Source organism: Prionailurus viverrinus, chromosome X (assembly GCF_022837055.1).
Source record: "Prionailurus viverrinus isolate Anna chromosome X, UM_Priviv_1.0, whole genome shotgun sequence".
Lineage (NCBI taxonomy): Eukaryota > Metazoa > Chordata > Mammalia > Carnivora > Felidae > Prionailurus > Prionailurus viverrinus.
In genome coordinates, this window is record NC_062579.1 from 8,931,966 (window position 1) to 8,959,684 (window position 27,719).

The following is a 27,719-nucleotide window of genomic DNA, read 5'->3' on the forward strand; positions in this document are numbered from 1 at the left end:
GATCTATGCACTGCCCTGAATAAAGCCATACCACTGGGGGCCTGTGATCTCAAATGAACAGAAAAGTTTGGGCAGTTCATAGAATGGATTCAATACTTTGTGATTGTGGCAACAGTTTACATTGAGGGGATCTGTATGAAACTCCTTTTGGCACTTGTTTCCTACTTAGTTCCCAGTATCATCATTATGAGGCGCTCCATCGGGGCGTGAGAACATTCTGGAAGCAGACACCGGTGGGGGTTACAGCACCGTGAGTGAGCTTCCACTGGGACTAAAAATCAAGAAAACCTGCTTTTCAAAAACAACCAACCAATCAAACAAACAGATGAGTCTGGAGGGCATTTTGCTAAGTGAAGTAAGTCAGACAGACAAAGACAAATACCTTAAGATCTCACTTACATGTGAAATCTAAAAAACAAATAAATGAAAAACTAAACTCATACAGATAATAGATTGTTGGATGCCCAAGACAGGGAGTAGGGGGGAGGGCAAAATGGGTGAAGATGGTCAAAAGGTACAAACTTCCAGTTACAAAATAAGTTATGGGATGTAGTTACAAAATGGTAACTGTATATTTGAAATCTGCTAAGTCTTAAAAAGTTCTTATAAGAAAAATTGTAACTATATATGACAAAGGATGTTTACTAGAGGTATTGTGGTGATCATTTCACAATATACACAAATATTGAATCAAGTTTTATACTTGAAACTAATATAATGTTATACGTCAATCAATTAAAAAAAAAAAAAGAGGCCAGCACTTACCAAGTCCTTTTCCACCTATTCTGACCCCCTGGCCACACCTTAACTCTCTCTCATCAATTCTTGTCTCATCCAAACCCAAGTAGGAAAACTTCAGTCTGTAAGTTCCTTGAGGTTTGTCTTGTCACTGGAATTTACTACTCCAAAATACAATTTAAATGAATAGCTGAATGCCTAATGGTTAAGTGCCTTTCTCACGTAAGTGCCCCATTCAGATTTGTGGACAGAAAAAAAAAAAAGGTAATAACCTCTTCGCTTTTTTCTTGTGGAACCACAATTATAAACGGAGGGAGTAAAGAGGCTTAATCTCAGAACAGGGGGTCTGCAAGCAGAGGCCTAAATGTTGTGTTGTCTGGACAGGCCCTAGACAGCAGGAGGGCACTAGGGGCCTAGAAAAAGTCATCTGAAGGAGACGTCAGAAGTAGAGGAGTGTGTTTAATACTCCGTCCATCTGCCTAGCATTTAAGGTCGGCTGAAGGGCTGGTAAGAACACAGATCCACTCAGTGCCCAGTTATGTTTCCTATCCAGTGTCTGCTCGTGGAGCTGTGCTGTTTGGAGCTGGCAGAAAGTCTACTTTCAGATGAGAATCCGTGATCCAAAGACTCGTTTCATTCTATAATTGCCAGTGACGTCTAGCTCTGAGGCGTGGGCGGTTTTCTCCGGAAACAAGGGGGCTCCTTCCGCTCTGAGCGCCTTCCCAAGATCCAGTCCCGCCACCAGAGGGAGAGCAGGAGGGCGTGGACTGGTCAGAGCGGACCCAAAAGAGGAGGCCTGAGAACTCAGGGAGTGGCCATGACGGAACGTCAGAATATGCGCGTGCGCGGCATCAGCCTGGCCAATATGGATCGTGGGGTGGTGCCATGTGGCGTGGGCGGAGAGCTGGGATTGACCATGCGTGAGGGTGTGTAAAGCAGGGAAAGGATGTGACCGGAGTGAGAGGCGGGCCTGGACACCGTGGGAAGGAGTGTCTGCGACGGCCCAGCCGGGAAGGGCGTGGCCTAGGCGTTGACCAGGGGCATAACCTGAAAAAGTAGGATTTAGCGCGTGAAGGGCTTGGCGTGGCCGCTCGTAAGGGGACTACAAAGTCGGTCCAGACTGCGGGAGGGCTGAGCTCAAGCAGAGAGCAGAGGAATTACCAGAGTGGAAAGCAGGGACGTAGGCATAAGAGAACGACCTGGGGCTCAGAGAAATGAGCGTGACCCTGGGGACAACCATGTGAAAAGACCTGTGGACGGGGGTGGGGTGGGGGGGCGGCACGGAGTAGCGTAAGGGACGCAAATTACGTAACAGGAAGAAGGGCCGTGATATAGGCGGAGCGCAAGGGCGTACCTTGAACGTGGGGGCGCGACACGTTTGTGAGGGCGTGACAAAGACGGTCCCGCTCAAAGGAGGGGTGGGCCCAGACGTAGGACGGAGGCGGGGCCACGTTGGCGGGCAGGCGCCTGACCGCGGCTGCAGACCCAGAGCGATGGCAGCGTAGGTGTAGCCAGGGCAGAGAACAGGTGCGGACCAAGGCTCTGGGTGGAGGGAGAGGTGGTTCAAGCCCTGAGGCAGTGAGCGACTCCAAGGCAGGACTTAAAGGGCTTTGTCGGAGACTTAGGCGGGGCGACGGGGACGTGACGTGTTACGCGCCATGACGTGTACGGCGTGAGGGGCGTGACGAGTCGCGACGGGACGTGGCCAAGATGGCCGCGCGCATGAGTCTCTCCCCGGCGCTGAGTGGAGGGGGTCCGCTCTCAGGGAAATATTCGGGTAAGGTCGGGCTGCGAATGGAGCATGGTGGGTAGGGGGTACATGCTAGAGAGGACAGGGACCCTTTCTCTCAGGACCACGCTCTGCGATGGGCCGTGGAGCTGCGACAAGCTGTCGGTTCCGCGAGGATGGCCGCAGGGCCGGCGGGGCTTTTCTGTAGAATGGAGAGGAGGAGGCGGGAATCGCTGTTTTCCTTCTCTCTGTTCCTCCACTGTGAGGGTCACCATCTACATCCCGTTAGAGTCCTGTCCATTTAACGGTAGAACTGTTGTCCCAGAGACTTTCAGAAATGGGGGGTTGTAGTTCACAAATCGAGGCGCAGTAAGTTGGGACCCTCTCACACCTGTATCGTTGCTCTTTTCCCCGACCATGCCAGACACTATGGACAGATTCACAACCACCCCCAGGGCAGGGGATCAGCAGGATAACTATGTCACGTGGGCATATCTGAGTCTTCTCTACTCCGTTGTCCCCTTTTTCTTTTGTGCCCTGCCCCAAAAATATAAACGTTAGTTGGTGTCTCTGATTCTTTGTGGTAGGAGTTGAAAGCTACTGTTTGAGGCTGCTGGAGATTTGTTGTTGTTGTAATTTGTTAGTGTAACAAATTGTTAGTGTAATTTCTTCTCAAGCTTGGGAAATGTGCGATATTGAAGATGTGTACATTTTAATTTGGATACAATTAATTCATTCTCAGCCACCTAAAGTCACTTTACATTCTGCTACCCCTTCGTCCTTTACTGTGAATCTGGTCATCTCTACTCTGCTATTTAAAAGTCTTGCTGGAGTACGAGCAGAGTCCGGGATCTCTGGTGAGAGAAGCTACCCAACCCTACCGGTAACCTGCCCCTGCACGTCCTTGAGAACTGTCACTGTTCTCAGCCTGCCTTGGAGTTGACAATGAACTTAAAGTTCATTACACCCACCCTCCCTTCTGGGCCTTGGTAAAGAGCTGCATAGTTCTTGAATATTTTGGAAACGAAAACCTTTCAGGGTTCTAGGGCCTTCTCCTTTACTCACAAGTTGTGACCTCGATGTCAGAACTGAAAATCACTTACAGGTGAAAAGTAACACAGGCAGCATTCCTGTGCCTGTACACACCTGCCCTGTTCAGCCAAGCAAAAGATTGCCACCACTCATAGTTGGAACGCAATAAAAATTGGATGAATTTTGACAGAATATGAGTGTTTGGGAAATCTGATGGAAAAAGGGAAATACATTTTATCTCGTTGGCTACACTGGGGCAGTTAGTTGCATCATACAAACCAGATTAAAAAATGTATTTTGAAACCTTCAGCAGCCCCAGACTGGAATTATGCTTTCAGAGAAGTGGGTAAGAGGAGGAAATCACTTTGTCAAGCAAGACATGGAAACACGACCTCTAATTCACATTTCAGGGAATTGGAACAGTCTGGCTTGCTTTATAAATTAGGAAGTGAGAAAACGAAGGATCAATTTGATGAGAATCAAGGAATGTTTTTTATCAGTCTGACCTTTAGTGGGTAATTATATTTTGCTGTCTTTTGCATACATACAAATGGCTTAGCGAGGTATTTAATAAATACGTGATTTATAAATGATTTTAAAGGCTTTTAGAATCTTTTCTAATTTTTTTTAAAGATTGTGTTATTTTTAAGTAATCTCTACACCTGATGCGGGACTTGAATTCACAACCCTAAGATCAAGAGTCGCATGCTCTGCTGACTGAACCAGCCAGGCCGCCCAGAATCTTTTCTAATTCTTAAAACATTTTTAAGTCTCCAAAAGAACAGATCAGAAACGTGTAAGTAAAATCCAAAGACATACATGAATAGTCAGTGATAGCAAAGGACATGTTAGCACACACAGCTTACCTTCCTTGGGACTCATCTGGCCAATGGTCCCATATTTATGGACAGACATAAGGACAGACACATTGTCCATGAAGTCCAGTAATACATCTTAGTAGTTAATTGTTACATGCTGTGTGTGGGATTAATTATTATCTGTGGCATCACAGGGTGGGATTTTATGAGATCTGTAGGTAAGTTTAAATAACCACCTCTCCAGAAATAATTATTTTTAAATTAAGAACCGTGATTGGCTTAGTGCTGAGCATACATAGTACATACCTATTCTCTAAAGTGTCTTTATTTTTACATTTTGGTGTATAATTTTGTTCTTAAAGCTTTGAAGCCATGGCTGACTCATGATAACTGAATGTTTGGGTGAGCATTATATTATTATTTGCAATCCCGTTATTTTGAATATGTGTTTTTGAGAAAGAGAAGTATATTTGTTCTAAAACTGTAGCAAACTATTTTTAACTCACTTTATAAAACAGTTGCAGTTTCTTTACATATTACCCATTTTTCTCCTGCTTGTACTACAAAATACAACATGTTGCAAAAATACACTCTACATTTCTATATTCCAGGATTCACCTGGAGCCTATTTAATAATGACTAGTAGTGTATTTTCAATGCTGATGTTTACAATTTGTAGCGTAGGTGCAAATTCATAAACATTCTGATAAATATCTTTCCTCCTGAAGCAGATACCTGGACATAAATAACCTCACGTATTGCTACAGGTATTGTAGCCCAGCATTAGCTAAGTTGAGTTTCTGTTTATTTGGATTTCCCTGGAACCCTCCTCACCCCTGACCTTCCATGCTCTGTTCCTTCCTTGATCGCCTTTACTCTTCCTTCTGTCTCTTGGCTTCCTCACTGCACTTTGTCAGTCTCCCTCTATACACCTGTTACTCCTGGGGGAGGGAAGGGAATTTTCTTCTCTCTCTGACCTCAGGACCTCTCCTGAGCACCAGAGCTGCACTGACTCTCCTAGAGTTTTCCTCCCGCTGTCCCCTTGGACCTCAACTCCGTAAGATTCACAGGAAGAGTAACCTCTTTCCCTTCCCACCTGCTCCTTGAGCCGGCTTATTTCTCTCTCCAGGGACTCATCCTCCTACCGTCAGCGTCATCCCTCCGTAAAGTCATGGGGCCTTCTTCAACTTCTTCCCTCTTCTCTCTTCCAGTTGAGTGCCGGATCCTAGGTTTTACTTACCCAAATGGCAGTCTCTTGCATACAGAGTACCTTGGTTCATCGCTACTGTCACTCTCCCATCAGTGCTTCATATTCTGTCACTTGGATTCCTGGAATTTCATTTCAAACTCAAGTGCCTAAATCTGAGCTGCTCCTGTCCCACCCGAAACCTGTTCTGCACACTGTGGTGCTCATCTCGGTTCCTGGCAACTCCGTCCTTCTAGCTGATTAGGCGGAGAATCTTTCAGTCATCCTTGAGTCCTTTCTTTCACATCTTACGGGCTGTCTCTCCAGGATACAGCCAACACCCCACTGCTTCTCACCACCTCCACTACGACATCCTTCGTTCCAGCCCCTGGATTATTCTGAGCGATCTCCCTGCTTCTTTCCTGCCTGCCATCCCAGTTGATTTCCAGTAGGCACCCTGAATGATCTTTTGAAGATACAGATCAGGTTGTGTCCTTTCTCTGCTCCCAAAACTCCATTGTGTCCCCCATTTCACTTAGAGCGGGGGTTTCCACTCAGGGGTGATTCCCCTTCTCCAAGGAACATCAGCGGTGTCAGGACACGTTTTTGGTGGTCGTAATGGAGGGAGTGTGTCATCGGCATCTAAAGGGTAGGGGCCAGGGATGCTGCTAACCATCGTACAATGTATGGGACAGCCCCAAAACAGAGTTATCTGGTCAAATGTCAACAATGTCAAGGGTGAGAAATGCTGAATTAGAGACAGAACCTTTACAGTGGCCTAGAAATCTACTTGATCTGGCATTCATGATCTCTCCACCTTGTCTCCTACTACCGTCCTGCTAGTCCACTCTGCTCCTGCCGTGTTGGGCTCCTTACTATCCCTTGTAGTGCCAGCCATGCTCCTGCCTCAGGATCTCTGCATAGGCAATTCCGTCTTCCTGGAATACCCTTCCCCCGATAGCCCCAGAACTAATTCCTTCATTTCCTTCCATTTTTTGCTCAGACTTCACCTTCTCAGTAAGGCCTCCTTCAAGCGATTTATTTCAAAAACAACACTCCTTTCCCAGTGGCACTCCAGAGTCACCTCATCCTGCTCTACTTTTCACTGAATTTATTTTAATTGTCCGTGCAACTGACTTATGTGTTACATTGCTGTTTATTATCTGTCTCCCCGACTAGAATGTAATTTCCACCAGGATAGGGACTTTGTTTTATTTCCTCGGGGATCCGAGACCAGTGTCTGGCATTTGGTAGCTGCTTGATTGACGTCCTGATGAATGCAAGGATGAACGAAGGATGGTTGGAGGAATCTCCTTGTCACGGACCTTCCCGCGTCCGTTCTGCCCACTGCCATCCATCCCGCGCTGTGCGCATGGAGTCCTCAGAAACCATCCTGTATATGTGGAATAATACCTGAGGGTCTTCCAGCCTCCTGGAAATTCATATTCTTCAAGTTAATCTCCAGTCCCATCCAGCTTCACCTTCAGCTGCGTCACCTGGGCATCTTTTGGCCAGATTGACACATAGAGTTAATCATCCCAAGTAGAGAGGCCTGGAAGAAATTCTCCCTCACAGCAGTCACAGGGAACCAACCCTACCAACAAACTGATCTCAGATTTGTAGCCTCTAGAACTGTGAGAAAATGATTTCTGTTGTTTAATCCGCCCAGGCTGTGGTTCTTTGTTACAAACTAATGCACTGGCCCTAAGACCCCATATAGGGAGTTAGACCTGGAGATGAGGCACCTATATGGAATTCATAAACTTACTATCGCTCCCCTTTAACATGATGGCTCCATGTTACGGACTGAATGTTTCTGCCCCCCCCCCCCCCATTCCATATGTTGAAGCCCTAACACCCAATGGAGTGATATTAGGAGATGGAGCCTTTGTGAAGTGATTAGGGTTGGATTAGGGTATGTGGGTTGGTCCTCCATGATAGGATTAGAGCTCTTATCAGAAAAGAGTCCAGAGCTTGTTCTCTTTTCTGCTGTAAGGACACAGAAGATAGCTGTCTACCAGCTAGAAGCAGGTTCTCACCAGGAACTGATGAGCCAGAACCATGATCTTGGATTTCCAGCGCCTAGAACTGTGGGAAATAAGTGTCTGTGTAAACAACTCAGTCTCTGGTATTTTGGTATAGCAGTCCAAGCTGAGACATTATACATTTTCACTTCCTGACTTCAGTGTGTTCATTGGCAAAGTGATGCATGTAACACAATGCGTGGCACCAGGTTGCAAGACTAGCTATTTTTCACACTTCACTTTACAATACCTGTCCTGGCACATGGCTTGTTGATGGTTATAAAGGGTTCTGCCTGGAGTCCTCATTTGTTCCTTTCAGGGAAGTAACAGGAAGGAACTCTGCCTCCTGCTTTCAGTGGACACAGCTCACGTGTGATTGTTTTCCTCTCCTTTCCTTTGGGTGTAGCCTTTTTTCCTCTAGCCCTGAGTGGCAGGTGAGTTTCAGGAAGAGCAGTGGATTAACTCTTGACTCATTCCCCCTCCACCCCTCCCCACCCCCGCCCCACCACGTATGCTCAGAGTCCTAATGTTGTTGCCCTACTCAGAGCTTCCGCTCAATGGTCACCCTCGGTTGTTTACAGCTTCGCCTTCTCTGTCCTCCTCCCTCTAGGTTATTAGGTTCCTGCATGTTATTTCGGGCCTGATCAACATTTCAAGCTAAACATGGTGGTGATGAGTATCCTCAGGGCCATTCTGCAAGCCTCTCCATGCAGGTCACCGTGGAGAAGATTCCAGATCCCCAGCTCCGTGCCGGCGAGGCCCTGCAGCCTCTACACCTGCACGTACAAAACCCGGAACCGAGCCTGTGAGTACCCCGCTGCCTTCGAGAGAGCGAAAGGCTGGTTTCGTAGCAATCACGTGTGTCCTGCTTATCCACGTGCTGTCAGTGGCATTCCAGAGTGGGATTCTGTGCCCTAAGAACCGTGAGAACAGCTACTTGTTTCTCTACTTGTCTTCTCAGATAAATGTGGAAAATTCTTTTCCCCCAGGTTCATTGGGATGTAGTTGCCACATAACATTGTGTAAGTCGAAGTTGTGCAGCGTGATGATTTGATACACGTATATTGCAAAACCGTCATAAGGTTCAGAAAGTCCTTTCCTTGACCGATTCTAACATGTTCAAAGGATGTCGTGCCGAAATAGGACGAGGGAGATGTCCCATTTTCCGGTACTCTGGAACCTGTTCTGTGCTGTTGTGGTTAGCAGTGGTCTTCTTACTAACGTGGATCCACAGACGGCGAATTCTCCCCGTGAATCTTAATGTTCTGCAAGTTGCGTATTCACGTTTGCCAGCAGGTCAATGGCTTCGCGCTCTGGAATATTCTTTCCCGAGTCACAAACTGCAGAGTTAATTCCAGCCGAGCAGCTTGCCAGCGTGTGCTCTGCTGTCAGTGCGGCATCAAGGGATGCGGCAGATGGTCTCTCCTGCCACCTCCCGCATCCCGTTCTTCTCCTGAGACACCAGCTACCTGGCACATCCCTGTGGTGCAGGGATTGTCCACCGAGGCACTACTGACCGGGGGGATGGGCCACTCTGTGATGTTGCACGTGAAGCGTGCACAGTAGGTGTTGAGTGACCTTCTAGATATCCCCTAAGGGACAAAGTGACCCTGGAAAGAACCACTAAGATAATAGGAGGAGGCTAATGTATGTGTTGGTGGAGAAATGAGTTTAATGAAGTATTTTTTTATATATTTCCCACTGTTCTCCATGAATTAACACAGAGTTTCTAATGTTGGCTTGCCTCAAAATTTCAGGTGTCTTAACTTTTCCTCCACAGGCTTCCTCTCTTTGATCGTATATTGCACACAAGAAAAGGAGTTCATTAGTAATGCTGATCTAGCTAAATGCATTGCCTTGAAACTGCTTCTTAGGTATATTTTTATTTTCAGTTTATTTTGTTTCCTCCAGCCTTGACTGTTCTCATTAGAATAAACTGGCTGGAATCATTAATTTCTGGTTGCTGGGTATGGCCTCCCACCAGTAGACCCACATCCTACTCAAATGGGTTGTTCTCAACATGTACATTTTGTGGTCTGAAGATTAAATTGGAAAAAAATACTTAGTCATAATTTATCTAGTTAGTAAAGTTTTGTGTGAGTGTGGGGGTTTTCCTTGATTTTTGTTTCTGTTTACAGATAAAATTTAAAGGTATAAGATTTAATATACTAATGTTTTTAAGATAGTTCATTTCTTTTAGTATTGACAAACCCCAAAAGTAGTGGCTTGGTGATGTGAGGTGTTCCCTTGATTAATTTCTCACATCACCTAAAGTGTTGTGTTTTTCAGTTACTAAGAGAAATAGGTGACAGTCATGATTTGGTTTTGCTTTTGGCATATTGCTCTGCCCCTCCTGTTTTCACTGGGGAGAATATTGTAATTTCTGCTGCTCTGAGCCACTGGCAGCTTAATACGACGGCAGAAGGCCCTGTTGTGTACTTGTGTGACCAAGAATGACCCAAGATCGTTGAGGGCTAGAAAAGATAACCTGCAAAGCCCGTAGCTAGTGGCCGCTGTACAGTGAGGACTGTGTTGGAAAGTACTCCTACTCCTAGTACTACGATTATCGTCATCACCGTCCTTATCGTCATAGGCTCAGTGCCCCCATCAGATGTTTTTGTGACCATTTTTAAGATTGGGTTAAGTGGGCGGTGCCTGGGTGGCTCAGTCGGTTGAGCGTCCGACTTCGGCTCAGGTCATGATCTCACAGTCTGTGAGTTTGAGCCCCGCATCTGGCTCTGTGCTGATGGCTCAGAGCCTGGAGCCTGCTTCCGATTCTGTGTCTCCCTCTCTCTCTGCCCCTTCCCTGCTCATGCTCTGTCTCTCTCTGTCTCAAAAATAAAATAAAAACATTAAGAAAAAAAAAATTAAAAAAAAAAAGATTGGGTTAAGCGGAATGAGGAGTAAATGAAGTAGGAGGATGTGGCAAATTCAGGAAGCAGCATTTCACTAGGGCCTTGGGCTCTGGGATTCACCTTCAGTCCCTGCTTCTCACCTCCCAGGGAATCATTGGCTGTCGACTCAGATCACTGTTCGCTGTTATCTCAAGTAGCAGACAGTAAATGTTGACAGTCCTAACTTTTGCCACTGGTATTCTGATAAAGATAAAAGTCTGCTCTGTTTCCCAAGATGTAAATAAAGTCAGTTTCGCTCAGGGTATCATGTAGTGAAATTTAGCCTAATTGTCACATAAAAAAATAGTAGGCATGAGATCTTAGACCATAGGAAAATAAATCTAATAATGTTAATTTTAAATTTAATGAAATATAAAGACTGTCCTCTAGCATGGAAATGGTACAGATTTTTTATTATTCCAATGATTCTTAATTTCCCTACTTTTAGAAGGAAAACATTTTTTTAGGACAGCATGGAATAGAATGGCACTGTATAAAATCTAGCCACTGTACCCATTTGTGTATTTCTCTGTAAATATAAATTTATTGTAACTTTTTGGCCAGTGCTAGCACTTATCATATTGAAAATTTCCATCATCAGAGAAAGTTCTGTTTGATAGGACTGGTCTATATTATAGCTGAACTGTGTTGGTAAATTGTTATTATTTCTCCTGTTAACTCTGATGAACACAAAGCCTGGACAACAATAGTATTAAAAAGCCTTTTTTGCAATGTCTTCACCAAGAATTCTATTCATCCCTAGATAACACAAGCTGGGATACCTAGACTATGTTGTCTTCCATTAACTTTTGAATAATCTTGAGTAACAATGGACTGGTGAGGTGCCCCTTGAAATTATTTCAGTGGCCTCAGAGGTATCGGCAGCTGTAAGAAGCTAACAGATAGCCTTGAACTGACCCCCAGGAACTGTGGGCTTTAGTCTCCTGTGGTGATAATTGCATGTGTCTGCTGTGGTTACCTGGACTCAGCATCAAAGTGCCTTTTACAGCCCTTGTGCTTGAGTAGACAATTTGTGATTCTGTGATCATCCATAACAATATCATATGGGAGGGGGCTGTCCCTGTGTATCCTGTCACTGTGTTATGCCCTCGGCCTACTAGGATGCTCTTCAGTCACATGAGAAAATCGCACAGCTCAAGAAAAAGGCCGGTAACAGGGCAAGGCACATGAGAAAAAAACCAACGAGGGTGTAGAATAATGACGTCCAGTAGATAAATAACAAGAGCCACAAACATGAGCCATGTAATTCCAAGGAATTCTATGCTTTATAATAACCACATTTAAAGGAGAACAAATAGCATGTCAATTACATCTTAGTAAAACTGAAAGAAAAATAAATTTGTTCATTTGTGAAATTCTATACAGGAAATAGATGAAATATAGTATACAGATGAAATGGATTTTACTAAAATATTTAACCCACTATATCCAAACTATTATCATTCTAACCTGTAATCGATATAAAAATCATTGAGATAGTTTGCATTCTCTATTTTGTACTAAATCATCAAAGCTGAGTGGGTGTTTTACATTTATAGTGTATCTCCCTTTGAATGACCAAGGGGAGTAGCCTGGCAAGGTTCTGGAATAGCATGGCAAGACCAGAGTTTGGGAAGAATGAAGAGAAAGGAAATTAGGTGGCTGAGGTGGGTTCCTAATACGAAAACCTTGGCACTGGACACAGAAATTAGGACTTGACATACAGTCTTTAACACAGGAATGACATGTTGAAGGTGGAAATTTAGGGAAACTGGTAGATGGCAAAACATGGTAGAGGGTGTTGAGACCAAGAGACATGTATGAAGTGCAGGGTGTAGAGGCCTGAACTCAGCTGTTGGTCATGGGCAAGGCAAGGAAAAGATACACCTGAAAGATCCTTAAAGGAAAAAAAATGTGATCAGTAGAGTAATAGGGGTAAAAGTAAAAGAAGACTGGAACCTTCCCAACAATACTCTTTATCTTCTGTGTTCAGTGAACAAGCAGTGATTAAATGCGACTTCAGTTCTTCTTGAGTTTGTACAACACTGAAAGAGGCAGATAATTAAGCACATATGCATATAATGACCATTACATGTGTGTAATAAGTGTTTTGAAGGGAAAGACAAGAATGCTATGATTTACAAAAAGGGGGGGTCATATAATAGGATAGTCAGGTGAGGCGGTGACGGTTTCTTTGGAGAGGTGACAAGCCAATAACAGGAGCTAGCCCTGAGCTGAATGAGGGGAAAGTGGTTTCTGAGGAGAGGGAGGAGCAGGAACTGAGGGGCCAAGGCAGGAACGTGCTTCCTGTGCTTCAGGAGGTGAAAGAGGGACACTCCTGAGGCTGGACACATAGGGTGGTACAGGCACAAAAGAAATCAAAGCCGGGACTAGTCCTATTAATAAGAACTAAAACCGAGCACATTTTCTCCATGGAATCTAAAGGGACTTTGTTGCTCGTCAGCGATATATTCGTGACACCTTCATGATGGCAATACAGTTGTCACCCAAAGAAATGACCAAAGCGGGCAGCATTTATACTATTTAGACAAAGAAACAATAAGTCTGTGGAGAATTGGCAGGACCAAGAAAATGTTTTATTCAGGAACTTCAATTAGGAATTCTACAGAGAATTTGGGCTGAAGTAGTAAATCAGTAAAAGTAACCAGGGTTGCTTATACAGCCTTCATGACTGAGTTTCTGTCTCTGGTGATAAGGGTGTCTCTTTATCTCCTGGTGCAGGAAGCGTACCTTTCCAATGGGAGATTTATTTCCAGTTTTCTGGAGGCAGTGGGGGTTCCAAGTGTTCTTGCCCTGGCTATTTCTTAGGTAACTTTAATTTGAAATAATATGCTAAAGTGGCACATTTTGGGTGACCTGCCCTTGGCCCCCACAGGAAGAAGTAATGTGAATTTACCTTTCACAACCATTTATCTTGCAGAACAAACCCTTGGGAAAAGCTGGCTTCACTAAAACAACAGTAACCAAGGGCCCCTATTGGGGGGATGGTCTGGATCCCCAAAGGAGGAGGTTGTGGGGGACAGAACCTTCCAGAAGCTGAACTTGTGACCTGAAGGGCATCAATTGATAGGAACGTCAAGGTCATAAAAGAGCAATGAAGGAATAGGCCTGGGATTTGGGGGCTGGCTTTTGCATGGGTGAGAATAGATTCTGGTCATTTCCTGAATGGGGTGGGGACGAATCTGGGTGAAAGGAGGGATCGTCTTGGGGATCTGCTTGTTAGTCCCCTTCTTGCCTGGTCTTTACAGGAGACCCTCACGAATTGGTTTTGAAGAATGTGAATTCTCAACTCCTGGGCCACAGTCTGAGTATCTCAGAGGGGAAGGTGCTGCAAAGTCTCGTGGTGCCAGGCATCCTATAACTGAATCAGGGCTGTTTAGTGGTGTTACCAGGTGGGGGAGGGATAGTAAAGTTTCCCCCAAACTGAGAAGGCACTTTGAGACCAGAAAATGAAGCAGGCCATTCTGTACAGTTTACAGAGTTCTGTTCAGAGTAACTTACTGCAGGGTATCAGGCAGATGACAGTCCAGACAAGGCGCAGCTATTCTCTGCAAAGTCTGGACCTTGGTCCACAGATTTTATAGAGTGAGGGAACTCTTGGGGGCCACTGTAGTGGTCAGAGGTCGGAGGGTTCACATGCATTTCAAAGCGTTTGCATGCACCTAATTGGCAGCTGACATTTAACAGACCTGGTGGCACCATCTGTGAGTCAGGAAGAGAGGAGAGACTATGTTATCTCTAACAGTCTGGCATGTCTAAAGTATGAACATTAATCTCTAAGGGGCCCATAACACGTATCCCCAGGAGTGGTCAGCGAGCAAGATGGAGGGCCAAAGATGGAGTCAGTATTGTCAGCACTCCTAAAAGTTGCTTTCTAATTCGCATTCTAATTAGATTATTATATGAAATATTTTACCAGGCAAATACATTTTTTATTTTAGGTTTTTGAAACAAAATTCTTGTTCCTAATGGAACAATTTCTTTTATACTCAGAAAGTAAATGAGAACATTGGGTTTGGATCTCTCCAGAGATAAGATGGTGCTGTTTTATAGGAAGAAATAGTAAAAACAAGAATACCCTGAGTTTGCAGAGACCACGGTTTCTCAACTTGATTGACATTGGGGGTCATATAATTCTGTGCATTGTAGGCTGTTTCGCTGCATACCTGGCCTTTATCCACTAGATGTCAGTAGCACTCTTCCAATTGTGACAACCGAAAATGTCTCCAGACATTGCCAAGTGTCTTCTAGAGACAGCATCGTTCTGTCTGTTGACAACCACTGGTCTACTCTCAGGAGAGCTCTCTATATCTTTTTTGTGCCCCCTACCACCACCAAAAAAACCTCAAAACCCCAGAAGGCTAGGATTTTGAATTTATAGATTTTAACAGCTATCCACGCAAAACAAATGTCTTCTTTGTAAAGGTAAACTAGGAGCAAGTTTCTGGTTTGTGTGTGTGTGTGTGTGTGTGTGTGTGTGTGTGTGTGTGTGTGTTTTTAATGAAGAAAGATATGTCTGTGAGCCTGCTATACACACAGTGGGTTGACTGAGTAGCAGCTACCTGACCACTTTCTGAGATCCTTAGGCTCGTCCTTAGTGGTGGGGTGAGGCTCAGAGGTTCCTTGGTAATGATTTATCTTGATTCATATTTCTTCTGATTTTCCTATTAGTCTTGGTTCTACCCATCCATAGTGCTTCTAAAGGGCAGAGAACTGGAGCACCCCAAATTAGGCTTAGTTCTATCCATCATGCATGGATGTCTCAGCAGCTCTGTGTGACAGGAAGTCCACTGAGATTTATCAGAGACTTTACCAGAAAGACCTGGTACTTGACTCTTTGTAGAAAAATAATCATCAGCGACGCGTTGTGTCTGTGTGGGACAAATTGTGCATGGACACCTTTATATAGAATGAGGTCAGGAGACTGGCAAGGGGAGCTCTCCTTACCAGTTGCAGACCCAACTGGAAGAGGTAAAGCTTGTACATGGATACTACTTTAACTACTATTTTGCTATCCCAGCCTGAGGAAGGACCATTTCTCTTCTGCCCTAGCAACAGCCCAGCCATTGAGAAACACTCACAACTCAGCCAATGAGAAGCCACTATACTTCTAGCTCCCATTCTACTCCAGTGGACTTGTTGTTTATAACAACCTTCCCAACTTACTTTCCACTATAAAAGAGGATCCCCCTCCTTTGTTGCTGGACTTGTTTATGGTTTTAGTCATAGCTTGCCCCAGATTGTAATTCTCTGCTCTTCTCAAAAAAAAAAAAAAAACAAAAAAACCCACCATTTTTTTCGCTAGTAAAATGACCAGCAGTGTTATTCCTAAAGTTAGCATATCTCAAAGTAAGAAGAAATTACTCCTTTTCCACCCCAGTTTCATCAATGCCTTCTGTAGTCATCAGACTCATCAGTACCAAAACCCTAGATTCTTGCCCCCATCTCCATTGGAAGCCTGTGATACTGCATTGTGTAAATAAATCATCCAGGGATCTTCAAAACTGCAAGCTAAGTTACAGGTGCATGCCACACAAGTCTTTATTTCTACCAGCCAAGTGGTTAAAAACTTACAATGCTTGGTTCAACATTTGCTTTGCAAAAATTCTTCTTCTTCTTCCCGCATTTCCTTTGTTGGAAATAACTCATTATTGAAAATTTCATTGATTTATACTTGTAGGTATATCTGGTTTGGCAAGTGGGGCTCAGAAAATTATCACTAAAGAAAAGAAGCTCATTTAAGGATACCTTCCTTCCACACGGTGCTAATCTGCACGCGTCTTAATGTTACCACAAGAGCGGGTAGCACTTGGTTCGGGTGAAATCAGAGGGTGGACTGAGCCGCTTGTGTCTGACAAAGCAGCAGACGTCTGTGCCCGTGCAGGGTGCTCTGAGCTGCCTTTGTCCTCTGCCTTAATCAGTCCGTTTAGCCCCCAGGTGGCTAATTCCTAAGATGTAGACTCCATGGGCCTTGACACACTCCCCACAACTAGAATTGCCTCGTGTGTGATCCCACATAGCAGACGTCTTGATGATAGCCCCGCTGTGCTTTTTCTCCTAGTGCACCCGCTCTGGGAGAGCGTGGACCTGGTCCCGGCGGGCGAGCGCCAGTCGCCCATCAACATCCGGTGGAGGGACAGTGTCTATGATCCTGGCTTAAAACCGCTCACCATCTCTTACGACCTGACCACCTGCCTCCATGTCTGGAATAACGGGTACTCCTTCCTCGTGGAATTTGAAGATTCTACAGATAAATCAGGTGAGGGTCAGACTGGTGGTCTTGTGTGGAGTTAAAGGGACAGTTTGAAGTGAGCACAGGCCACACCACACTGCCTCCTTGGGACCATGGACCTCTATGAGCGGTGGACTGGGACTCCTTGCACTTTTTTTTTTTTTTTTTTAATGTGTTAAAAAACATGTAACGTGAGATTTGTCGTCTTAACCGTTTTTAAGTGTACAGCTCACTAGTGTTAAGTGTACTCATAGTGTTGTGTCGCCAGCGCTACCATTCATCTCTGTAACTTTTCATTTTGCAAAACTGAAACTACACCACTTAAACAGTAGCTCCCCATTTTCCCCTTCCTTCAGCTCCTGGCTAGGACCATTTTACTTTGTCTCTATGCATTTGACTACTGGGTACCTCATATAAGTGGAATCATGTGGTATTTGTCTTTTTTATGACTGGCTGATTTCAATTAGCATAGTGTTGTCAAGGTTCACTCATATTGCAGCATGTGTCAGAATTTCCTTCTTTTTAAGACTGAATAGTATTCCATCGTTCGTATAGACCACACTTTGTTTATCCATTCACCTGTCTGTGGACACTTGACTTGCAGCCACCTTTTGCCTGTTGTGAATAGTGCTGCCATGAACATGGGTGTGCAGATACCTTTTGAGATGTCCTTTTCAGTTCTTTTGGGTATAAACCCAAAAGTGGAATTGCTCGATCATCATTAGAGGTTTTTGAGTGTATGAACAGTGTCTATTTTCATTCTTATGCATGTTTCCTTCTACTGGTATGATAGGTAGATAGATTTTATATTTGAAATTTTATTTAAAATGATATATTTGGGGGGCACCTGGGTAGCTCACTCAGTTAAGCGTCTGACTTTGTCTCAGGTCATGATCTCACAGTTCATGGGTTCAAGCCCCGTGTTGGGTTCTGTGCTGACAGCTCAGAGCCTACGGCCTGCTTCAGAATCTGTGACTCCCTCTCTGCCTTTACCATGCTCACACTCTGACTCTCTCTCTCTCTCTCTCTCTCAAAAATAAACATAAAAAAATTAAAATTATACATTTGAATTTGTTTTTATTTGAAATTATATATATTGTACATTTTTTTATTTGAAATTTGCAATTTGTGTGTGTTGAATATATGCCAACCTACCTCCGCTTGCTGGCTTTACAGATAGCTTCTGTATTAAATAGTAATAGTATTTAGCCAGGTTTCAAATAAGATTGCAGTGCAGAGCAAAAGGATAGGCAGGGAAAAGACATTTTATATTTTTAGTCTCCTAATAACGTGTGTATTTTGTCACCCACTGATTTATTTATTTGTGCCTTATTTACTGAGTGCCAATCGTGTGCCAGCCATGGCACCAAGTGCTGGGAATACTAACTAGATTCTTGACCTGGCAGCGTTCAAAGTCTAGTGAGAAAAGCACACATGAAACTAGAATTATAAAGCAAGTGTGATTTGAGAAAGGGTTTTTTAAAAGTGCTGTGGGACCACAGAAGAGGGTGTGATGGAGACTGCTCAGAGGAGGCTACGATGCTTTCACCAAGGAGGGGTGTCAGTGCAAAATGAACAAACCTTTTAGAATTTCTTTAAAAAAAAAAAAAAAAAAAGGAAGAATTTTATTCGAGTCCAAGTGAGGAAAGCTGCCTGGGATACACAGTCTTCACAAAGAAGGGAGCGCTTCCAGTAAGGGATCATTTGGTGTAGACTTCTGTACATTTTATATTCATAAAAAGTTATAAATTTTTTTAAAAAGAGATTATTAGACAAAGAACTTTTCAGGAAGTTTCAGGCCTTATCTTAACTTCTAGTATACGCAGGGCTATATGACGTTAATCTCCTGGGACCCAGGGAGGTTTCTTACTTTTTCTTATCTTTTGTGTTCAGAATGTACCTCTTTGGTTATTTTCTTTAACAAAAGACGTTGTACAGTGTGTACTCGGGGCAGAAATAGAGCCCAGGCTTTGAGGTTTTGCTGAGTCATTTTGACCTTGGTAAATGTTACAGTATAGCTTTCCTGGGAGCCCAGGAGCAGGGCCCACAAATACTAAAAGTTGAAAATTTCCTTTACTGGGGGACATTTATCTTGGGTATTGAAGGATGAATTGGAGTTTGTCAAGAGTATTAGAAGGGCATTGGAGACTGAGGGAAAATCATGTGCAAAAGCAGATGTTCAGAAAATGGCCAAAAACAAAGTGGCCGGAATGCCAAATGTGCGTTTTGAGGGGAGGCAGGAAGAATGATGAACATTGAAGCTTAGGAGGGTAGATGGAAGACAGGTTCATCAGATACGAGTTATTTTTTTATTATTATTTTATTTTTAAAGCTTATTTATTTTGAGAGAGAGAGAGAGAGCAGGGGAGGGACAGAGAAAGAGGGAGAGAGAGCATGCCAAGCAGGCCCCACGCCGTCAGCATGGAGCCCAATGCGGGGCTCAAACCCACAAGCCATGAGATGATGATCTGAGCCAAAATCATGAGTCTGACGCTTAACCAACTGAGCCACCCAGGCGCCCCCAGATACTGGTTATTTTTACACAACAGAATGGCACAGCATGGTTTCATTTAATTAATTAGTCAATTGCTTTATTTTTTGAGACTAACCCAGTTAGTAGTGCAGGTCCACAAAGTCAGATTAATCCAAGTATGAGATGGTGGGAACTTAAATGAAGGCTGTAGCAGTTGAAGTAGAGAGAAAGAGCAAGTTTTGAAAAAGCACTTCTAAAAATTGTCACAAGGAGACTATGAAGGCACACGCACGAGTTGGGTCTTTATGCAGCGCCAGCTGTGCTCAGTCCTAAAGCAAGGTGAACGTAATGAGAAAGCGGGTTCGGGATTCCAGACCCAGTGACATTGGAGCTGTGATTAACTTGGCCTCTTCCCCGCACACGGCGCAGGACCTAAGAGGAGGCACACGACGATCGAGATAACACAGGCGGTAGGAAGTGAACGAGGCCGCCGCCAAGTCCGTGTGTGGGCGCGCAGCTGAGAGGAGGCCCCGGGCCGGGTCCACGCTCGGCCCTCCCGCTCCTTCTGTTCAAGCGGTGGAGGCTCTCCGTTCTCCTTAGCCGGAGCCTTCGGCGGCCCCTGCCTTTTCAGGCGCTCAGACGCAGAGGGTCACGTCTGCGGGGCCCGACCGACCGCTGCAAAAGCCCTCCCCCTTTTAAAGGGATTTGGTCAGTCCTGGGCACCTGCACCCCTCCCCTGCTCCAGCTGCTGATCGGTTCTGGGGCGTCGTCAGCCGGTGCCGGTCTCGGGGAGAGCTCATCGTTGTTAGTACCCTCAGCTGCTTATATCATTGCCCGACGCAGGCCCCTGCTGGACAGGAGTGATTCCATCTTGCTCTCTACAAAAGGCAATAGGACTTGGAGATGGACTCCTCTTCAAGTGAGGAAAAAGCAGAGTTAACCACATCGTTCAGTTGTCCCGCTTGGGAGGCTGGGGGATGGTGATGGCAGAAAGGTTATGAATGATGGATGAGGAATAATGTGTAGGGAAGTATAGGGAGCACATAAGGAAATAAACAACTTTCCCCCTAATTTGATTTTAAACATTACATTAAAGATAGAAGGAAACACATTTTGAGTGGTTATCCATCAAAGAAAAAAATGTCTTCAACTCCTGTTTAATTTCCATGGGGAGGATCTGTTTCTCTCAAGATAAGCATCTTTGCTGCCTTTGATGCAAATGGATTGTGGATTTTCGGGTTTCCTGCGGATCAAGATGGGAATGAACAAATGTTGATCCCTCACTGAAAGATTATCCACTTTGCTGTATAAATTTTTTTTCTCCTCAAATAAACCCTTTTATTTCAAAGTAATGTTAATTGCTGATCCTGCGTAAATTTCTTCCTCCTCTTTATTTCTGTCTCATCTTGCATCAGATTGTCATATGCTTTTCCCAGTGGCTTTATTTTGGGTGAGGAAACATGTTTCAGTATTGTAGGTTGAATAAGACTGTTGATTTATTTTGGAGCAATCCTGTATGGTCAGGCATTAATCCTCCTTTTAATGGTGTTTCAGCTGTACTCGGTGCATCAGAATGCAGTCACATTTCAAAACTTTGAGGATGCAGCAACTGGAGGAAGGTGGTTTCACTACGATAGGAATATTTTTAAAGGTAAAAAATATTCTTACCAACTTTAAATGATGTGTTGTATTCTAGAATGGAAAGATCAAATGTTACAGTATTGTTTTTTAAGAATATTGGCATCAGTTCATCGGTAAGATAAGCAATGCTTAAAATAAAAGACTGTTACAAATATATTCCAGATGGTATGAAATTGTGCTGTCCAATAAGGTATCCATAAGCCCATGTGTGGCTATTGAACACTTGAAATGAGGCTAGTGTAATTGAGGAAATGGATTTTTTATTTTATTTTAATAAGTTTGATTTAAATATAAGAACTGATACTCAATTCAGTTATTGGAAAACTTTTAAGAATGGAGCGACGTGGGTATGCGTATCTACATTTTCAAGTAAAATTGGAATCAAGTATTTCTGATGAAAATTTTGCATCTAATTTGATATGTACTCTACGCATAAAATACACAACAGATTTTTAAAGCTTAGTATGGAAAAAATGGAAACTCAATTGTTCATATTGATTACATGTTAAAATGACAGTCTTTTCAGTGTATTTGGCAAAAATATGTTATCAAAAGCAATTTCACCTTTAACTTTTTAAATGTGGCTCCTAGAAACTTTAAAATTACCTTTGTGGTTTGTATTACATTTCTACTTTTAGGCATTGGTGTAAAAGGATGAAGGTAAATAATACTAAATAAATACTGGTTAAAATGTGAAATGAGTTAATATATTCTAAATGGCATAAAAAGATAAAGGCGAACAGCTATGGGAAATGATCTGGAAAGGAACTAATATTTATGAGTGCTCTGTGACTGTATGTTAGCTAAGTGCATCGTTTATCTTCCCCAGAGGTCTCTGATGGCAACGCTGTCTTCTCCATTTTTCAGATGAAGTGAAGCTCGATGAAGTTAAGTGCTCTCCTGCCACGTCATGCAGTTATCCGCTGGAGAAGTCAACGGCAAAGCTGTGGACCACACTCTGTGCAGTGCCTGTCAGCTCCTGTAGCTTCAGCAGGTGCAGACCTTCCCTGGAGGCTGAGTGTTTTCAGGGTACTGGGATTTGTTTGAATCAGGTGTGGTTAAATGACTGTCGTGAAAGAAGAATTTTTTTAAAAGTTATGTATCTATTTTGAGAGAGAGAGAGAGAGAGAGAGCCGGGGAGGACCAGAAAGGTTGTGGGGGAGAGAGAATCCCAAGCAGGTTCTGCACTGTCAGTGCAGGACCTGACGCTGGCCTCGATCACACGAACCATGAAATCATGACCTGAGCCAAAATCAAGAATCAGACAGATGTTTACCCAGGTGCCCCCCTCCCTTTTTTTTAAGTTGATGTATTTATTTTGAGAGCTGGGGAGATGAAAAACTAATTTTATCCTACAGTCCTTGAAACAGGAAGGCAGGGCCACACAGGGAAGCACACAGGGATGGCCAGGAGGCAGAGGGAAGGAGGAGAAATCCTGGGCGATAGTCTATTGTGGTTTCTGGGGGAAGGAAGGCATAAGGTAGTATAAACAGAAAGATTGGCCTCTTCGAATAGTTTCAGTAGGCTCTATTGTATAGAGGCTGTCCCTAGTTGTCTGGTGCCTTGTCCTGGGGTGGTGAGGGCACAGGAATAGTGGCCACACATGTAAGAGCCCTATAAAGGAGGTGGTTGTTTCCTCATGAAAGGCACTGTCCCAGGGTGTTTGTTCTCTCTAGGAATTAGGTAACCCTGGGAGGGGCCGCCCCCTTAGCGTCAGCAAGTCCTCACATATCAAAGCATCAAATACAGAAACTGGAACACATAGTTATAACACTGAGGCTTGAGGACATGGGCATGAGCTGAAAGCTGGGCCTTACTACACTCTGCCTGGCTGGAGAGCTTCAGCAACCAGCGTCCCTGTAGGCCAAGTATGAGTGAGGCTCCGGGGGCTGAGGCTAATGGAGCAGGGGCACCTTTCCCTGCAGACTGTGGTTTTGAGCCTATCCGTGTGTTCTTTGTATGCTTTCATTCACTGATATTTATAACATCCTAAATTGTCAGTTTCATTTCAGTACCATAGATTCTTTTTCGGTAATCACCAAGAGTCCTATTTAAATTCACATTCTATAACAATTCCAGAGTGAGATGTCAGTTTTTAAAAATATTTTCTCATTTATTGTTCTTCAGCTACACATCACAAAGAGCTGCAGAAATTGGTGGATACTTTGCCATCAATCAAGCATAAGGTAATTTCCCCCCCTAAATCACTTGAAATACATTTTATGTTTAATCTCCGAGTGGAGACGCTGACAAGGCGCCCCGGAAGACAACTCGCCACTGCCTTGGTTCTGCCGCCATGCCACTGAGCGCTCGGCACTCGGGAACACGGTGCCGTCCCCTCCTCTGCTCCGACACCTGCACACCTGCGTCTTCGAAGTCCCCGTGGGAACACTCAGACCAGCCCTCTTGGCTAGACCTCCCATCCCGCAGGCGGGGAGCAGGGAAGAGTGGGACGGACGCTTGGCTTGGCTAGCTGTGAAGAACAGTTACCCGTTTCCGTCCGGCCCGTCCGCATGGACGCCTCTGTCCAGACCCCAGGATTAACTGTTGCTTCTTGAGGATGCCAAAGGGGCTGTTCCCTGGAAGTCCTCCTCTTCCCTGTCTCTCCCCTTCTCCCCACCTCAGTCCCTCCCCACTGCCTCTTTCCCTCTCCCTCCCTCTCGCTCTCCCTCTTTTTCCTTGCCTGTCTCTTTCTTCCCTTTTGATGCAGGAGCCTGGCTCCCTCTACTTTGCGTTGTGTTTTAGAAAGGAGAATTCTGTTCGTTTCTCTTGAGAAAGACAAGCCTCCTTGTTCATGCACCAGCTACCACCTGACGCCTCCCGCCTCCCGCCTCCCGAAGAGTTCAGAGGAGACTGGCACCTGCAGTAAACTCATGACAATGGAGGGGGAAAGTGCTTTTGGCTGTGTTCCCATGGAGGATGATCAGAAATACATAGTTAATTACAGGAGCAGTGTGCGGGTGTGATTCTGTCCAAAGGTGCCTAGAGATACTCTAGACCACTGCTGGTCCCCAGATTCCCCTCGAATCATCGCCTCATCATCCGATTTCTGAGTGGTTTTCATCACAAAATGATGACTCGGTGACCCCTTCTCTTTGCCAGGACACCCTTGTGGAATTTGGGTCATTTGATCCTTCCTGCCTGATGCCCGCCTGCCCAGATTACTGGACCTACTCGGGGTCCCTGACTACCCCGCCCCTCTCTGAGTCTGTCACCTGGATCATTAAGAAGCAGCCCGTAGAGGTTGATCACGATCAGGTATGTCCTTTCCACCTTTCTGTATGAGGACATGCTAGTCTGCCCCTTTAACACAAGGCTGGGCTCAAACTTTGGCATCGGTTTTGAACATCTTGTAATGCTTCTACATTTTTATTAAAATTTGCTAACATCTTGTCTCAGTTTGGACATGAATTTGGAGATACTTCAAATTAACTGGAGAGAGGAGTTAAAACGTAGAAGAGCATAAGCTTTTTGCTTTCATTTTGGACAATATCCTGTCTTTTACCATATATACGTTGTGTAGAATCTCTGTAAAAATTAAGACTTTTAAATGAAAGGCAAATACCATATGATTTCACTCCTATGTGGAATTTACAAAACACAACAGATGAACATAGGGGAAATAAGATAAAAAGAGAGAGGGAGCAAACCATAAGAGACTTCTAAAGACAGAGAACAAACTGAGGGTTGCTGGAGGGATGGTGGGTGGAGGGATGGGCCGAATGGGTGATGGGCATTAAGGAGGGCACTCGTTGGGATGAGTACTGGGTGTCATACGTAAGTGCTGAGTCACTTGTTCTACTCCTGAAACCAATACTACACTGTATGTTAACTAACTTGAATTTAAAGAAATAAATTTTAAAAACTGAATGAATGGAAAAATGAAGGCTGGAAATGACTGTGTTCAAAACCCTTTGATTTTCTTTTCTTTATTATTGTAGTGGACACACAATGTTACATTAGTTTCAGGCATACAGCATGGTGATTTGACAACTCCATATGTTAGGCTGTGCTCACCACAAGTGTAGTAAACATCTGTCATCATACAACTCTATTACACTACCATTGACTGTTTTCCCTGTGTGTTTTTTTTTCTTTTACCTTTCAATCCCCATGGCTTAACTAATTTCCTTAATTACTAATTTTCCCCATGACATCACTAGAATCCTATACCTCCCTCTCCCTTTGACCCATTTTTCCCATTCCCCCCAATACTCCCCTCCCCTCTGGCAACCTTCATACATAGTTTGTTCTCTGTATTTATGCAAAAACCCTTAATTTTCTTAAGAGAAGCTTGCTGTGGAATTTCAAGGTAAAGATAGAACCCGACAATGTCTATACAGAAATTTTACTCAGTCAAAAATTTTGACTTGGTATTTGTTTTCGTTTAGAATCTAAGTTTAAGTGGTGGGTACTACATGAACACGCAAAATGTTGTTTAATTTATAAGTGAATTAAACAGTAATAATAATTGCTTTTATTTGTTTGTTTTGGAATTTAATTAATTAAAAACTTCTTACAAGGACAAAAGCTTCCAAGTTCTTTTTTGTGAAGCCAAGATAACAGTGAAACCAAAACCCACCAAAGATTGGATACCTCCCAAAAAGTAAATACTAGGCCAGTATCTCTCAAGAATATTTAGAAAAAAAGAAAGCTTAATTATTAGAAACAGAATCTACCAGTACATCAGAAGAAATATACACTTTGTCCACATAAGATTTTTTTCTGAAATGTCAGTATTAGGAATGATATATTATGATTAATAGACTTCATCCTGTCAGCAAAGCTAAAGGGAAGACTCATATTTCATTTTCATAAACTCCTCTAAAACTCATTTGACAAAATTGATCATGTATTTTTTGTAAAATTTTTTATTGAAATGAGAATTCCCTAAGTTGATAAAGTAGATTAATGTCGGCTCAGAAGTAAATAGTATGCCTAGTATGGAAAGAATATCTACTAACTCCACTATAATTAGCATATGAAATTTTAAATTGGTTAAATTCTGGTAGCAGCCAATGTAGTTAGATCAAAAAAAGATAAAGGAAATGAGAAAAGGAATTAGCAGAGTACCATATTAATTTATAGACATCAATTCCTTGGATATATGTAAGTCACAGAAGATATAATGGAAGAAAGATCTGTACTTAAATGGAAACTCAAAAACTAAAATACCTTGGAATGAACTTAAAATGTTACCAAGAAAACTCAAGCATTCCTAAAGGACACAAAAAACTCTTTCAAATAAAATTCATACCATGTTATTGAATAGAAAGATACCATAAAGACACCTTTGATGTCAATTCTTAAGTTGCAATTTTCCATGAATATTCTCCATGCATTAGATGTCCCAAGAAAGATATCAATATTTACATTGTGGGGTGCTGTCCTGTGTATTTTAAGATGTTTAGCAGTATCCCTGGCCTCTACCCACAGGATGCCAGTAGTTCCCCAAGGAGTGACAACCAAAAATGTCTCCATACATTCTGTGTGTCTGTTGCAAACTCACCCCTGGTTGAGCACCACTCGTATGTGCTAACCTCTAATAACAACTAATAAGTGAAATCCTTTATTGCTTAGTGTGTAAAAAAAGGCTTTTAATTAATCAGTGCATTGGTTTACCAGTAAAGGCGTAGGAGTGATTCATTTATTACTGCCTGTAGCTCACCCAGAGAACTGGTTTGTTGGAGGATTCTTTAGCTACAAAACAGTCTTCGGGAACCTCCAGAAACTGAATTTCCCCCTCAGAGGCCCCGACTCCGCTGCACTGCGATCATGGGCAGCTACCTGGGCACACCCATGGCCACTCTGCCACGCCGGGCCCAGAAGCGAGGTTCCCCCTGGCCCAGGCCCACCCACTGCCACCCGGGCCCGGATGGGAGCCGTAGCCTCTCCTGGGTCCGCAGCCAGCCCACCCCCACCATGCCACCCTGCTGGGACCATGCCAGAGTCTGGAGGGTGATGGTCCCCAAGGCCTGGAGAGCTTTCACTGCAAGCCACCCCTCCAGATCTTCATGGGGTTGGATTTTTCCAGTGATCACAAGAGTTTGATGAAGTGGCTGTGAAGTGCCCAATACCCGGCACACACCTGGAGCCTGGTGACAATCGAACTCACTCCTGCAGAGTGCAGAGGGAAATGCTACAGGTGCCTGCCTATCCACGAGCCCCCGGGGCCCTATGTCAAGGAGGCCTCGCTGAGGGCCCCTAGCAGACGCAAGAAAAGAAAACAGAATCCTTGGACCTGTCTGCTTCAAACCTCCCAGGCCAAGAGAAAAAAGGCAGAGCCCGGGCCAGGCCATCCTCCTTCAGGCCTTTATGGAGAGACAGAATGGTCCCTTCCTTTGTGCCCGGGCCTGGGCCTCTGAGGCCAGGCCTCTGCTCCTGGTGCAGCAGGGCCCCAGAGGACACCGACCCGGGCCTACCTGCCTCAAGGACACAGCGCCGTGGCCTGGGCTGCCGAGCAGATCAGTACTCCCCAGGGCCTGGGCCTCCTGCAGCCTGATGTCTCCCCCGTATCCTGAGTCAGAGCCCTGCCACCTCCACCTCCTGAGACTCAAACCCACAGTTGTTTCACTCTGCCCTACCCCAACACGGGTCCCTGACACCCCCAGTCAGCCCTCTCCCCCGCAGCTGGCGGCTCCACCAAGCCCCCAGACCCCCTCCCTTGACCCTGCAGAGCCCACACTGAAGAAGCTCTCCAGCTACCCAAACCTCTGCCTTCCTTGTGCCCACCCAGTCCTCCTACCTGTTCCCACACTCATCAGGAAGGCATGCTTCTCCCCTACTTCCCCACTTTGTGAAGTGAAAATGGCGTTCTTGTTTTAGATAAAAATAATAGACAACTTTATGATCACAGAGAATGTCATTGTCTTTCTTTCAGATGTACATGTTAGGATTGCGTCTACACTGTGAATTCACCTTGGCCTTGTAA

General features: G+C 44.3%; 1 protein-coding gene across 3 annotated transcripts; it reads left to right on the forward strand.

Annotated features, from left to right (window-relative positions):
* Positions 1–1,669: 1,669 nt before the first annotated feature.
* Positions 1,670–27,645, forward strand: LOC125157226 (uncharacterized). 3 transcript variants are annotated; one of them, XM_047843713.1, is made up of 8 exons: positions 1,670–1,793; positions 8,138–8,332; positions 16,504–16,701; positions 20,702–20,798; positions 21,656–21,817; positions 22,916–22,974; positions 23,891–24,046; positions 26,537–27,645. In XM_047843713.1, exons 3-8 carry the CDS (start codon positions 16,642–16,644, stop codon positions 26,837–26,839), a joined length of 837 nt encoding a protein of 278 aa, XP_047699669.1. In that variant the 5' UTR covers positions 1,670–1,793; positions 8,138–8,332; positions 16,504–16,641; the 3' UTR covers positions 26,840–27,645. The 3 variants fall into 3 exon arrangements, with proteins under 3 accessions (XP_047699669.1, XP_047699668.1, XP_047699670.1); XM_047843712.1 differs by lacking the exon at positions 1,670–1,793 and adding an exon at positions 2,007–2,515; XM_047843714.1 differs by lacking the exon at positions 1,670–1,793 and adding an exon at positions 2,008–2,515 and having other exon boundaries at positions 26,452–26,669.
* Positions 27,646–27,719: the final 74 nt, after the last annotated feature.

Bases quoted from the DNA above. Each gene is read 5' to 3' on its own strand.
- LOC125157226 (XM_047843713.1), top strand. From the start codon at position 16,642: ATGTCTGGAATAACGGGTACTCCTTCCTCGTGGAATTTGAAGATTCTA. The intron at 21,818-22,915 runs GTACTGGGATTT...ATTGTTCTTCAG, and splicing joins GGAGGCTGAGTGTTTTCAGG to CTACACATCACAAAGAGCTG. The intron at 22,975-23,890 runs GTAATTTCCCCC...TCTCTTTGCCAG, and splicing joins TGCCATCAATCAAGCATAAG to GACACCCTTGTGGAATTTGG.